The following is a 14649-nucleotide window of genomic DNA, read 5'->3' as shown; positions in this document are numbered from 1 at the left end:
AGCTATTAAGTAAGAAGAGCAGTTTAGGCAGAGGGAACAGCATGCAACAGGGAATGAGTATTGTGACTGGAGATAGAATGAGCTAGAGGGAGAAGGCAGTAAGAGTTGAGAAGATTCCAGTCATGCATTTTAGAGAGGAGAGAAAAAAGAAGAGGTGGGTGTGTTTCTGATATGAGATGCTTAATTTCATAAAGATAAACTTTTATTCTTATCTTAAAGGTAGAACATGCCATGGTATTAGGTCTGTCTGACCTCCTGGATTGCTTTGACAGTTAATTTCCTTCTTGAGATTCATTTCCATTCTTCTTGTGTTTATCTGCCATTCTTTCATCCTAATCTTAACCTTGGTTTTCTTTCATTGTTTTTAGTCTCTAGCACTTTTGTTAATCTTCAAGGTTTTTTTTTTTTTAAATGAGCTTTTCATGTTCTTGGGTTTCTACTTCTTAGTTTCTGGCTCTTAGAGGAACCAGTTCTCTTCTGATTTAAGGATACCCATGTTAAACATACAAATGCTTTGATTTCTACTTTCCAGTCCTTTTTAGGTAGTTAGCTTGGCTTTTGTGCCTTTAAGTGAGCCACTTTGGCTAACTTGTCTGTGAGCCTGATTATCTGGGTTAGTTACTAGTTGCTATCAAAACAAATTACCACAAACTTAGTGATTTGAAACATTTTATTATCTTTTAGTTCTGGAGTACATATTTGGACTGTTCTTGCTGTCTGTTGAAGACCATCCCCAATTTGACTACTTCTTCCATCTTTGGAGCTAACAATGATGGGTCACATCCCTGCTATATTTTGAGCCCCCTTACCAATTTTTCTTTTCTTTACAATTTTTTCTTATAAACAGTGCTGGGAGCCAAACCCAGGGCTTTGTGTGTGCAAAGGCAAGCACACTACCATTGAGCTGCTTTCCCAGGCCTTCTTTTTCTTTTATCTTTGAGACAGTCTCACTGTGTATTTTAGGTTATGATGCTGTATATTATACCCAGGACCTCATGCATACTAAATAAGTACTCTGTCACTGAGCCACACTGTAAGGCCCACAAAGTCCATAATTTTCATCACATCTGTAAAGTCTCTTCTGTTTTCCAAGTAAAATGTTTATAGGTTCAGGCAGGAGATCAACTTTGAAGACCTATTTTCCTGCTCACCCACCATTCTTGAGTGAGTCTGAGATCTCATTGCTGGCTAAAGTGGTCATTAGGATATCCATGTTACCCCAAATGTGAACTTTCTCTTACTATCGATCCACTTAGTTCTCTCATAGCCACCTAGCATGCAGTGCCAAGACTATACAAGACCAAGATGTCTGATGTACTTGCTGTAAGAAAAGTATAAAATGCTGTAGGGATTCAGAGCAGTGAGGTTAGCTTACTGTACGTCTGTTATCTTTGTCTAGGTAGAAATGAATAAGGTATCTTTTTCTAAAACAAAAGGTTTGTCTGCTCTTGGCCTTCTCACTTACTTTTTCCTTTTCCTGTCATTTGCCCTGAGCTTCTCTTTATCCCACCTCCTCAGAGACACTGGGGTTGGAGAGGTGACTCAGACTCCAAACTGATGACTCCACCTACTTCCCAGTTGGGATTCTTCCAGGTTCCCTCTGATTCCTTATTGTCAGCCATTCAATTACTATGTGACTACAGTCTCTTCTGACAGGTGTTTACTTGACTGTAATATTGCTGTAGTTTCCTGTGAATCATTTGCTTTGGTATAGTGTTTCTTAGTGTCTTAGTTTCTTAGTTTTCTTGGGGTCTCTTTGGAGCATTGATGGAATCAATATGTTGACAGGTAGTCGAGTTATGTATAGGGTCTGTAGAACTCTAGTGGATCTGACACTAGTAAAGTCTTGTTCACAAAGATTATGTGTTTATCTGGTTAATACATAACATACTGTGTATGTGCTAGACTTTGGTGCATAGGCTGTTCTTGGAGTGATTGGTTAGGCCTGAGGTTGGGGGAATGAGAGTTCCCATTGGTGAATAGTTTGGAGGATAGACAGCTCTTATGGTGACTCCCTCCCTCCCCTTCCCCCTCAGCTCTGCATGGTCTCTCTGAGTCTCTTCAGGACCCTTCTGAACCTCAGCTGTGAGGATGTTCTGCTGCAGCTGGTTCTCAGGTACCTGTGGGGGCAGGGCTGAGGGATGGCTGACCCTCAGGGCCTAGTTTTGTTGGGGTTATGGGGCTGTATTGGGATTGCTTATGAGGGTCCTCCTGAGCCTAGTTTAGCAATGTAGTTCACTTGGCCTGCTTTCAGGTGCTGTCTTTCCTGATGATGCCATATTCTCTTTCTGCTGTCTCCCAGGTATCTTGTCCCATGTAACCATGTGATGCTGAGCCAGAAGCCAGCAGTGCGTGACGTGGATCTTTATGGACGAGCAGCTGACAAGTTTCTCTCCCTAATCCCTCGCTGTTGTCGGCACCATGCCCCTAGCCCACCTCGTCCAGAGCATGCCTCATGGGCACGAGGTGGGCCTAGCAGAGAGGCTGGGAGAAGGGAGGACATCACGGGTATGGCCTGAGTTCTGTGGGAGCCTAGAGAGAAAGCAGGGGTATGGTGAGGGAGGAAGGTGACAATGAGAGGAATTCCTTTTCTGGGGAGATTGATGAGTGGTCTTGCAGAGAAGATCTTAAACCTTCCCAGATAAATTACTTCTGGAAAGGTCTAGTCTGCCTCTCTTCTTTATTTCAATCATGTGTTCTGTTTGGGTGGGTTCTTTTGTTTGATTTTTGTTTATTGTTTATTTATTTATTTATTTATTTTTGAGACAGGGTTTCTCTGTGTTATAGCTCTGGCTGTCTTAGAACTTAATCTGTAGACCAGGCAGGCCTCAAAATCATAGAGCTCTACCTACTTCTGCCTCCCAGGAGTGCTGGGATAAAAAGGCATGCTCCACCACCACCTGGCTCTGTTTACATTTTTTTCATTGATGGAGGTGGTGAGGGGTGATCAATTAGGGTGAATTAGTCTGGGGACTGGAGAATTAGCTATCAAAATAGTTCCATTTCCGCTTCCTTACTATCTTTTCCTTTAGTCTCTAGATCTCTTGTTCGCTCCTCTTGACGTATCTTCTTGATTTTGCTTATATTTTCTTCCCTGTAAAGGCCCTGGAAGCCCAAGTGTTGATTCTTCTTCAGTGGTAACAGTGCCTCGGCCCTCCACACCATCCCGTCTGGCTCTGTTTCTTCGGCAGCAGAGCCTAGGTGGCTCTGAGTCCCCAGGTCCAGCTCCACGTTCCCCAGGGCTTAATGCATCCCCAAATTCCAGCCCTGGCCGACGGCCTAGCCCTGCAGAGGAGCCTGGTGAGCTAGAAGACAATTATCTGGAGTATCTTCGTGAGGCTCGCCGTGGTGTAGACCGCTGTGTCCGTGCCTGCCGAACCTGGTCTGCCCCTTATGATGGCGAGCGGCCTCCTCCTGAGCCTAACCCTCTTGGCTCCCGGACTAAGAAACGCTGCCTACTGCCTGAGGAGGACAGGGACAATGTCGGGGAAGGGGAGGAGGAAAACCTAGGGAGTAGGGGGCTAGCTGTGGGTGTAGGGGATACCACTGGCCACCTACTCCCACCCCAGCTCAATGGGGTACCAGGACCATGGCCAGAAGGAGCCAAGAAGGTTCGTTTGGTACCACGACTGGTGCCACAGGAAGGAGTTAAGGAATTATTAGAGGGTACCTCTGAGGGTCTGGCAGGATTAGAGAGCTTTGGGCAAGAGCTCCGGGAGCTGGAGGTAGCATTGAGCAATGGTGGAGCTGGTTCAGATCCTCCCCTAGAGCCTCCACTACCTCCTGAGGAGGAGGAGGCCTATGAGAGCTTCACCTGCCCTCCTGAGCCCCCTGGCCCCTTCCTCAGCAGCCCTCTGCGAGCTCTCCACCAGCTGCCGAGCCAGCCCTTCACTGGTAAGCTATTTAACTTAAGCCTCTTCTGTGTACACTGCATGTTCTCAACATGTTTGTGCAGAGTTCTAAGACTTTTTGGCTGTGCTATTTCTGTGTGTTTGCCTAGCCATGATCCATTTTGCTTGAGTCCCTTCTGCATACAACCATGTAGTACTGTGTCCTCATGTTTCTTGTTATGTGTTTCCATGCTTGTGCTAGTTTGTATATTGATTTAAGTCTGAGCCTTGTTTGTCCTTATATGCATGCTCCTCCTTTTCCTTTAGTCTGGCCATTTCCTGGGATTTGTAAATAGGATGCTCTGTGCTTGGTTAATAATATATCTGAACCACATGAATGATGTTTGTACTGTTCTGTGCGAAAGACACATATGCACCTCTGTTTTGTGCTATTCCTGTCAGTGTGTGTATTTGGGTTTTGAGTCTTCTGCTAGGTCTTTAGTGGCCCTGGAGTCAGCTCTTTTGGTGCTTTCCCTTCTGTTCCGCACCTTCTCCCCTGCCTCTTCAAAGAAGGGCCTGATTTCATTTTCCTATCCATTGTCTTGTACCTTCTTGGTTGCCATGACTGTCCAATACAGTTATTTTAAGGACGTATGATTAATAAGGATTGGGGGTGGGTGGGTGATGTTCTTTGAGGGCAAATGACAAAGCATAGTTCTAAGTGTACCTGATAGGCCCTTTTGGGTTGATCCCCTGGAGCTAGATTCAACCTGAGATTTTGGACTGGTTCTTCTTTGTTTTGTTTATGAGCAAGACAAGTCTTTATCAAGCTTTAATCTATATCTTAGCATGGGAAAACAAAACAAAAAAACCTCTGGGAAGCAGTATAGTGGCTAGGGTTAAGACTACAGAGTTTAGATTAAGCACCCCTTAAGTTAGCATTCTGCCTACCATTGGTACGTGAAAAATCATTCAATATAATATTGGCACATTGTGAAAACATAACAAATGGTAGCTTTTCACTTGGATTTTTATTAGTGGGTCATGGAAGATTGAAGTTCAGTAAGGCACCACCTATCCTAGTTGTCAAGAGTCAAGTCTGTATGCTGCATATCTTGATAAACCTGGGATTGCATCTGTGTGGAGCCATATTCCTTTAGCATACTATAGAAAACTATCTTCCTATTCGTTTAGCTTCTGCTCCGCTCCTTTTCTGCTCAGTTCCTCTAGGTGGTGGTGTGGTTTTCCCAGAGTCTTGTAGTGTTAATTGATGCTTCTTTTCCTTTTTTTTGTAAAATCATTTGTACTCTTTGCATTAACCCTTAGAAGATACTCCCAGGGAATGAACAGAAGGATAAAGCTAGGGATTTTGTTTGGACCCTTAAGCTAGTATTACTTCTGGGCTAAGACTAGTCCTATGGATACCTCTAGTAGATGGTGGTATAGAATCTGTTTCAGGATTCACCACTTGTACATCATTCTTCTATCATAGTTTAAATAACATTCTATTTTCTATAAAAATCTTTCATCAGAAATACTGTGATGGCTTCAGTGGTCCAGTGTCATGTTATGTCTTTAGGCATTTCTCCTAGGATGGAATGCTAATCCCTTCTTCTCATCCTGAATCAGTTTCCTGGGCCTCTGAACTAAGCTATTCTATTCCTGTAGAGCCTAGTCTACCTCCTTGATTCCCTGCTCCTGAAAGACAAAACTGATACGGCCTCTGTACATCTAAAGACTTCTACTTGCTTTGAAATTCACAGTCTCTTTCTTTGTTGTTGTTATATCTTTTTTTGCTTTCTTTCTGACCATTACTTTTGTTACTGTCTTACATGGAACTGGTTTTGTGACTTGGTTTTGTGACTTGGTTCTCTGTGTATTCTTCTGTTGTGTTCTTGAATGAAGCTTCTTAAAATCTGAGAAATACAGTATAGGATATGGTTATAATCAAATGAAAAAAGTTTGCCAGCTCTTGTACTTCATATTTGACATTGATATCTCATTGATCCTCTTAATTATCTTATGAGGTAGGTATAGTTATTTTACTATAAATAGGAAACTAAATGTTGGCAAGCTTTCAACTTATCAAGTCACAGAGCACATCTGAAATCTGAGATGTGTCTACACTCTAGAGCCTAAGATCTGACTTTTCAGTCATAATATCTATAATGCTGGCATCTGGATACCTTAATTGTCCAGAGAAAGTGGTCACAGGTCATTTAACACACTCAGATACTTATAATTTTCATCTAGTGGGGGGTCATGTTTAAGGGAGGAATGCTTGAGATGTGCATTGTGTTCAGGCTTTGTATCCTTGTGCCCACCCCCTTCCCAGGCCCTTTCATGGCTGTGCTCTTTGCCAAACTCGAGAACATGCTGCAGAACTCCGTCTATGTCAACTTCCTGCTGACGGGGCTGGTGGCCCAGCTGGCCTGTCACCCTCAGCCCCTGCTCCGCTCTTTCCTGCTCAACACCAACATGGTCTTCCAGCCCAGTGTCAAGTCCCTGCTGCAGGTGTGCGATGCATGCATGCATGGGTGCGTCCAGGCTCAGTGGTGGGCCAGGCCCACAGCTAGAGTGACCTTGGGTGGCCTGGGAACAGGTGCAGTGGGGCTAGGAAGGCTTGTGTCAATGTGAAACCACTAGAAACATTCTAAAATTGTCTCATAGGTGCTGGGATCTGTGAAAAATAAGATTGAGAGCTTTGCAGCCTCCCAGGAGGACTTCCCTGCTCTGCTATCCAAAGCCAAGAAGTACCTCATTGCTCGTGGCAAGCTGGACTGGGCTGAAGGTCCTACAGCAGGCCCTGCTCCCCGCCGCTCTGAGTCTGTAGGTAAGGACTAATTCACAATCCTTCCTTATTCTCCCTGGACACCTACCTCATTAGCCCACGTTAGTTAAAATCTAGAAACTGAAGAGTTTGAGTCTTCATTTCTTTTTTCAGGTTTTGAGTCAGAGGGTAGAATCATTATATTAAGAGCCTAATTGTCAGTATCTACAAAAACATGCATAATGGTAGAGGAACAAGGAAAGAGAAAGAAGTTCTTGGGTTGAGATATTGTGAGAATTTGATGTGGTATTTATTTGCCTTCGAATGATGAGAGTAGGGGGCTTTACAAGGCGGTGGAGCAATTGGTGATATGGCTAGAAAGGTTTGGCCAGAGTAAGAGGCTTTTAGAGTGGAAGCTATGCTGGGCAGAAGTAGTGATTTTTCTTTCAGACACTAAGAAACTAGGAGAGGTTTTTAAAATCTTATTGTTAGAAGTGACTGCAGATGAACTGGAGTTAAGAGAAGGGATTCAGGAAGAACAATCAGGACCAGGGAGGCTTGAATTTGAGTAGTGGGAAAGAAAAGCAGCAAGCATCTGGTAGGGGAGAGATGGGAAGGAAGATTTTTTTTTAATTTTTAAATTTTTATTTATTTTTTATTGATTTTTATTGAGCTACACATTTTTCTCTGCTCCCCTCCCTGCCTTTCCCCTCCCCTCCAACCTTCTCCCATGGTCCTCGTGCTCCCAATGTACTCAGGAGATCTTGTCTTTTACTACTTGGGAAGCAGGTTTTTACAGAATTATCAGTGGTGAAGGAGATAAGGAAGCATTAAATATGACAGGATTTGGTAGTAGTTGAGGAACTAAGGAAGCATTAAATGTGACATTCTTAAGTTCTTGAGTTCATAGTTTAGTATATGAGAGAGAAGCCTTGGGAAGAAATTATTGATGTTGAGTTAATGATAGAAGAACTTGAAGTCAGCGTAGGGAAGATCACAGAAGTATTTTCAGGGTTTTTCCAGGTGGAGATAACTAAGGCAGAAAGGTTAAAAGAGTAGGAATGACAAATTGTAGCCGAAGGAAGCTGCAGATAAATATAAGATGCCTATTGGATCCAATGAAGGTAGGTTGCTGAGTGAGACCCTGGTTGCGAAGGCTCTGAATGCAAGGTTAATAAGTTTGTATGGTGTTTCTGTAAGCACTGTTAGAGGTGGTGAATAGAGACATTTCCCGTAATCGAGGGGCTAGAGTCTAGGCTACTTAAGTGATGGAATCCAGAAAGTTAGACAGAAACAAATGTGAAGTTGTCTGGGCATACCCAGCGGGAGGGAGGTCTTGTGGTATAGGGCGGGGACTGGTGAATGATGAGGTAGTAGTTAGTATAAGGACATGGATCCTAGACAGGCAGTGGAGTGTTAAGAAATGAAGCCATCCCTGAACTGCAGTTGTACATGTGGGTATTGAAGGAGCAGATGATGTAGGTCAGCTTTAGGTAGTCAGAGCAAAATAGAAGTAGTTGACTGGATGTGGTGCTAGAGCAATGGTTCTCAACCTGTGGGTCATGACCCCTGGGGGGGGATTGCATATCAGATAGCCTACATATTAGGTGTTTATATTACAGTTCATAACAGTAGCAAAATTACAGTTATGAAATGGTAACGAAGTAGTTTTATGGTTGGAGGTCAGCACAACATGAGGATCTGTATTAAAGAGTGACAGCATTAAGAAGGTTGAGAACCACTGCTGTAGAGAGTGATAGGAAACACAGAGTCGGGGCATATTATGTATGGGAGCCATCTAATAGTGGTTAGATTAAATTCTTTAGGATGAGGGGTCATGGAGAAGGAAGGAGTTGTAGCTGGGAATAAAGTAGTTCAAATACTGGCTGTTGAGGAGACTGGATAGAGGGGAAATGCTGAGCAAGCGGGATTTTGGTATGAGGAAAAACACCTGTCTCAAATCTTTAGTCATTTTTAGAGATGAGACAAAAAAGGAACTTCAATTCAGTTTTTTTCCCCATCTTGTCCTTCCATTCTTCCAGAACCCAGGGGAGAAGTTCAAGAACCTAAGGTGGCTGGGGAATCTGTTCCCCAGACTAAGGCAGGTTCCCAAATCCCAGCACCTTCTTGATACTCTTGTTTCTTCTCAGTGAGGAGCCGGAGGCCATCCTTGGGGGAGTTACTCCTGCGGCATGCACATAGTCCCACCAGAGCCCGGCAGGCGGCACAGGTTCTTCAACCTGGGCGAGAAGGAACAGGATTTGGACTAGGTGGGGGCTCTCCAGGCGCTTCAACCCCAGTTCTGCTCCCCCGGAGCGGGGCTTCTGAACGACAAGGTGAGGCTCTGCGAGTCAAGAATGCTGTCTACTGTGCAGTCATTTTCCCTGAGTTTCTCAAGGAGTTGGCTGCCATCTCCCAGGCCCATGCCGTCACCTCGCCTTTCTTGTTGGATACTTCAGAGGAGGTATCTGTTCCTCCCAACTCAGGCTTTGGGCCCCTCAATCCTTAATTTTCTTCCATGGACAATCAGGGCCTTCTGTGGCCTGGGCTGAATTCCAGGACACGGGCTCCTTTTTATGTTTGGAGGCAGTGACAAATGGACTTTTTAATTTATTTCAGATGAATGTTTTATGAGAACTTGTTGCAATATGTATAAAAGGGAAATCTCTATTTTGTGCTCATTTTTCTTTGGCACCCTTTATCTCTGGGGCTGTGGCCCTGTGAAGGTTGTATGCAGGTGGGACATGAATCATCAGGAGGCCTTTCTGGTGATAACACTGATGGTTGGGTTTCAAGATAGCCCCTTTACTCTTAGAAGTGAGAGGACTTAATGCTTAGGGGAAAATGGAGACTCATTTTCTGGATCCCAGAAGGAAAAAGCACACAGGCCCAGGGTGGTTTGGGGGTGCAGCAGCTGATGTTTATTGGGGACCAGTATCCCTATGTCAGATCTTAGGGGCCTTGCCCCCTGCGTCTCTTGCCTCAGCTTCATTCGTCGCTGTCGAACTCCGAGGACAGACCCTGCAGCAGGGGCAGGGACATGGAGTGCCGGTCGGGGTCCCCGGGGCCCCCACCCTGGGCTCCTGGTGGAGGGTTGCGGGGGCTGAAGAGCCAGTTCTCTGCTAGGGTTGGGGATAGTCACAGCTTGACTCATGCCCGCCCTGATCTTCCGCCCTAGTCCCTCCCTCTGATTCTGTTACACCCTTCCCCCCCCCCCCACCACCACCACACACCCTTACCAGGGTCATGCTTCCATCTCACCCTCCCTGGGCTCCCTCAAGTCCATCCCTTCATAAGGGTCCTGTACACACTCTGGGCTGCTGAATCCATTCGTGGGCTATCCTCCCTGTCCCCTCTCCCTCCAGTGGTCTTTCCCATCCCTCATCTTCGTTTCCTCTAGCAATACCTGAAAGCATATAGGGGCCCCTCCGGAAGGGGTTTCGACCCTTATAGGAGAATCTGGTGGGTCTGCTTTCTGGCCCTTCTTGGGGAGGTGGCGTATGTGGGGCTGGGACAGGTGGAGATACATCAGCAACTTCAAGGGTATCAGCAGGTACTGATGTGGGGGCCAGAGTTGATAAGATGCTAAGGCTAGGTCTAACCCAGATGGCTCCTTGGGGCAGCGGGTCTTTGGTCAGAGACTTCTGTGGTCCCAGCACACCCTTGGGCTGCAGTGAAAACTTGAGGCAGGAGAAAGCAATAGGTAATGACCGCTGTAACTGGAGCAGCTGGGGCTCACGGGCTGTTGGTAACAGCCCTAGCTGCAGCCAGGTGCAGGAGAAGACCTGGTAGATGACGTAGATGCTGTGGGTGCTTCGGAGCCAAGGAAGATTCTGCTGTAGGCTCACCTGCCCTGGTGGTAGCAGCAGGAAGGCAACTTTCTTGCGCAGGCCTCCCATATGTAGGCGGATCCGGCAGGGCTGCCCATCCAACATTCTCATTTCTTCATAGGCTATCTCGGCTTGGCCATTTGGTGAGTATTCCCGAGTGCAGTGGGAAAAGACACCATCAGACCCTACCTGTTCTAGAAGATTTGGTAGCAGCCCTACTGATTTCAGTGCCCTTCGACCCTGCCGGCCTGGCAAAATTAGGCGGGTGTGGGCTGGACGGGACTGTTTCACTAGCACGCCCAGTAGATCATAGCAGGCTGCATCCGACAGGAAAGGTACTGCCACTACATTGGACCCAAAACGCTCCTCGATGACCTGCAGGTGGCCAGTTTATAAGTCAGGGTCTGAGTTAAGGTCAGAGGTTAACTTGTGTTGTCTAAATTGACCTTCCCACCAATGTTCACTCTTTAAGTACATTTCTATAGTATACATAGACCCACACTTCTTATCACCTAGTTCCTTACTGTAGCAAAACCTTGAATGTCTTATTTTGTGCCAGATTATGGTAGATACTTGGATACATGAAAGAATGAGACTTCGTTCTTATCCTAAAGTAGCTTGGGCTAATGGAGGAGACAAAAAATGTGAACAGTAGTTAGCTAAGTAAAATAATAGCAGTATGAGACAAAGACAAGTGATTTAACAGCCTTTGTCTTTGATAGAAAGATGGTCAAAGAAGTTTGGTAGTGGCAGTACTTGAGCTTTGGAGGCATTAGCAGGTTGGGCAGTAGTCATTCCTAGCAGAAAGGACAGCCAGGGAAAAATCCCTGAACCATCAAATCATGTACATTTAGGAACACATAATTTATACTGCTTGCATTTAAGGTAGGAAGAGGGAAGGCACAGAGGAGTTAGTTTATGGAAAGCTGTGTGTATATGCCTTTTATAAGTGATTGTTTTATCCTGAGGCCAAGGGAAAGCCATTTGTAGGCTCTGGGTGGAAGATGGGACCAGGAAGAAGAGAACTGATTTTTCATAGTTCTAAAGTGGGAAAGAGAAATAACAAGACTGTTGAAATAATGCAAGCAAAACATGATTTTATTTCCTGAGCTAAAGTAATAGGAAGTTGAAGTCACAGAACTGGTAGAACTTAGTCTCATCATGAATATGGAAAAAAGGAATCTTCAAAGATCATGCTTAGGTGATGGGATAATATTAGTGAGAAAGGATACACAGATGTAGGCTTACAATGCCTGTTCTTTGTGGGGGTCAGTTACCTCTTTTGTGTTTTCTACCCTACCTGCGAGGGATAGTTGTTTCTCTGTGTGTGAGGCCTAATCTTTGTCTCATTCCAGTATCCATTTAGGGTTTCTAGTTCCTTAGGTTTATCAAAACTTCTTTATTTCTTGTTTTTGTTTGGAGTATGTGTAACTGGTGAGCAGTTTTTGAGAGTACCTGGGAACACTGTAAGATCCTCTTTAGGATTAACTTAGCTATTTTAGGATAGCGATCCATTCAGAGTTTCATTGACTGAACCTTCTGGCTCTCAGTTATGCTAGAGAGCAAGGGCACATAAAAGTTCCAAGTGATCTACTTTTTATTCACCAGATCCCACATATCTGTGCTCCTACACTGAGTTCATCCAATGGCCCCTGAAGCTGCCCTGCTTTTTCTTTGTACCCTAAAGCTGTTTTTGAAATGCTGGCCAGTACATTGAAAGAAGGAAATAAGGGCACTCAGAGGTGCCCTGTTCTGTTTGAAGTCGTCCCACTTACCCTGTGTATCTCTGCCCAGAGTTATTCACTGAGATAATATAAGAAGGGTTTTCTTTTTTCTTTCCTATGGAGGAAGGCCTCATTTATGTTCACTGTAATTTCAGCAGGTCTAGGGTAGATACAGATTAGCACTGTTGAAACCAATTACTCTTAATCTTGGGAAAATCCTTTGCTCTCTTATTTCTGCTTCCCTTGCCTCTGTGGTGAGCATATTTCCAAGCAATGGTTGTTAAGGGCCATTAAGGCTGCCTCAAGTCTGATGGCCGCTTCTCTAAGATGGTGGTTTAAGCCTGGACATACACATTTTCTTTTTTTCCTTTTTCCTCTCAAGGATTTTGATGTTTGTCTTAAATTAGTTGTTCATCCTCAGTTCATTCATTCACTCAGGTGTTTATTTTGTGGCTTTTATATGTCAGTTAGTGCTGCTACTATTGTCTTAGATGTCCCACCTCTTTCTACACAGAGACCACCTAAGAATCAGCCTGGTCACACTTAGCCTCTTCCTCCTTAGCCTCCTTATTTTACCTACCTTATCCTTGATGAGGGTCCAAGTGGCATCTGCTTCATCCAGTGTTAGCAGGTGGGGGTTACTGACCAACATGGTAGGGAGTGGGAGGGGTTGGGCAAGGTAGTGGCTGCTGCGGGAACCCCCAAGCTGCCCAGGGAGGTAATTCCCCGCCCCCCACCTTGGGCTGTGATCTACTTCAGCATGAGGTCATAGAGGTTCCCCTAGGCAATGGAGCCTTGGATACAGAGAGGACACTAACTCTACTGCTTCCTTGCAGCCTGCAGCAGGTCATAATATTTACAATTTTTTTATTTCCTTTTCCCTTTTCTTCCTTTCTATTACCCTTTGCCATTTCATTTTCTCCCTGTGAGCCTGCCCTGCCCTTTGAATAACAAGAAGATGCTCTCTTTTTTCTTCTCCTCTCCTCTTTTCACTCCCATTTTTTTTTTTAATCTCCCAGTCTTGTTTCATGGTCTCATGGTCTTTCATCTCAGCTCAGAGTCATTCTCTTGCTTTGGGGAAGTAAAGTGCAGTACACTCTTTCTGTCTCAGGCTCCTGATCTGTAGTTCTTTAAGGAAACAGGGTAGGACCACTTCTCTTTAACTGCTTTTCTGGAATAATTGTCATCTAGTTAGTTGTAGATTTCCTTTAAGTTGCACTGGAGTCCTGAAAGATATGGAAGTATAGGTCAAGACGTACACTGAAACAAACATAAACAACAATAGCAACAGTAAAGACCCCAGTGATTCTTAACCTATAAATTACCCTATTCTTTCTCCTATTCTCAGAGATTCTGATTTATCAGGGGTGTGCCTGGGAACCCTGACTTCTAAATGCTCCTAGGTTGAAACCAGCTATTAATGAGTGGGTTTTAAAAGCAGCAGAAAGCACAGGTGTGTGTAGGAGGGTGTGATGCTGAGCAGTGGCGACGGGGAGAGTAAGATCCAAATGAGATTTTGTTCCCTTAGTAACTGGCAAGAATTTTTAGGAAGCCAGAATTACCCAGGCAAACATGAAGATTTTCTTCATGCTCCATTCCTGTCCTAGGCCGATTTGTATGTAGTGTATGTAGTAGTTTTCTCTCACACTCTTCTATTACTCTTCTTCTTTCCGTCTTTGTTCTAGAGTCCCACCTAGTATTTTGCTGGAGAAGAATAAGTCTTTGAAAGAAATCATGTTAGAACTTTCTAGTATTCATCTTCCCGCTCCACCCCTTGTCTCTCCCGTAGTCCCCTTTCTGAGGCTCCCTGGAGGTCTTTTCTAGGAGTGTCCTGTTGCAACCAGACCTAGAGGAAATTGCTGTCTTGCAAAGCTGGCTATCATCTGAGCCAGCCAAAGTGAGAGGTGTCATACATACTACACAGAAGGTTACTGCAGTGATGGGAGAGGGTTATCTAGAAAACTTCCAAAGGAGCACAGTTGACTTCAGGGTAGGCAAGCATGTCTCCTCAGAAAAAAACAAATGTACAGGTGCCAGGTCTTTTAGCAAGGGAGTGACAGTAGGCTGAGTCCTGTTTTCAGGAAAGAAATTAATGTCAAGTATGTTTTGAACTCTTCTGTGCTAGGGCCTGTATCAGGTATGGAATGTGTTATCTTAGAGGATTCTTTTAGGAATCTCTTAGTGTTTTGTCTCTTTGTTTTGAGACGGCCTCGCTATGTAATCCAGAATAGCTCTGAGTTCATTATGTAGCTGCAAGCTGGCCAGAACTCAGAGCAGTCCTCCTCCCTCAGATTCTTGAATTCTGGGGTTACAGATGTGTACCACTGTGCCCATCTTCTTTTCTAGAGTAGGTATTACTGTTTCTTTTTATAGTGAAGCAAAGGTTCAGAAAAAATTAATTAGCCAACAATACAGTGAATAGTTAATAACAGGGTTCCAGCTCTTACTATTGAACAGTAGCTCCTTTTGGTGCTGTTGCAAGGCTCACTTCAGTG

The 14649-nt window shown here is 44.6% G+C and overlaps 2 protein-coding genes across 5 annotated transcripts in view; one reads left to right on the top strand and one right to left on the bottom strand.

The window, feature by feature from the left end:
- The window catches only part of Fhip1b (FHF complex subunit HOOK interacting protein 1B), a 29703-nt gene extending 20433 nt beyond the window's left edge, over positions 1-9270 (top strand). For 2 of the 4 annotated variants that reach the window (XM_038328450.1, XM_038328458.1), the window contains 6 exons: positions 2037-2116; positions 2303-2508; positions 3103-3894; positions 6166-6344; positions 6501-6663; positions 8751-9270. In XM_038328450.1, coding sequence (XP_038184378.1) covers positions 2037-2116; positions 2303-2508; positions 3103-3894; positions 6166-6344; positions 6501-6663; positions 8751-9109 — 1779 coding nt within the window. In that variant the 3' untranslated portion in view covers positions 9110-9270. Of the gene's footprint in view, positions 1-2036; positions 2117-2302; positions 2509-3102; positions 3895-6165; positions 6368-6500; positions 6664-8750 lie in introns of those variants that run through there. The other 2 variants (XM_038328465.1, XM_038328473.1) reach the window with 2 other exon arrangements.
- A 318-nt stretch (positions 9271-9588) lies between these two features.
- On the bottom strand, positions 9589-12806 carry C1H11orf42 (chromosome 1 C11orf42 homolog). Its single transcript, XM_038328482.1, has 3 exons — positions 12735-12806; positions 10007-10805; positions 9589-9722 (listed from the first exon to the last, which is right to left on the bottom strand). Exons 1-3 carry the CDS (start codon positions 12804-12806, stop codon positions 9589-9591), a joined length of 1005 nt encoding a protein of 334 aa, XP_038184410.1.
- Between the last annotated feature and the right edge of the window lie 1843 nt (positions 12807-14649).

The sequence above is a fragment of the Arvicola amphibius genome, chromosome 1 (assembly GCF_903992535.2).
Source record: "Arvicola amphibius chromosome 1, mArvAmp1.2, whole genome shotgun sequence".
Lineage (NCBI taxonomy): Eukaryota > Metazoa > Chordata > Mammalia > Rodentia > Cricetidae > Arvicola > Arvicola amphibius.
This window is presented reverse-complemented; position numbering and strand designations above follow the sequence as displayed.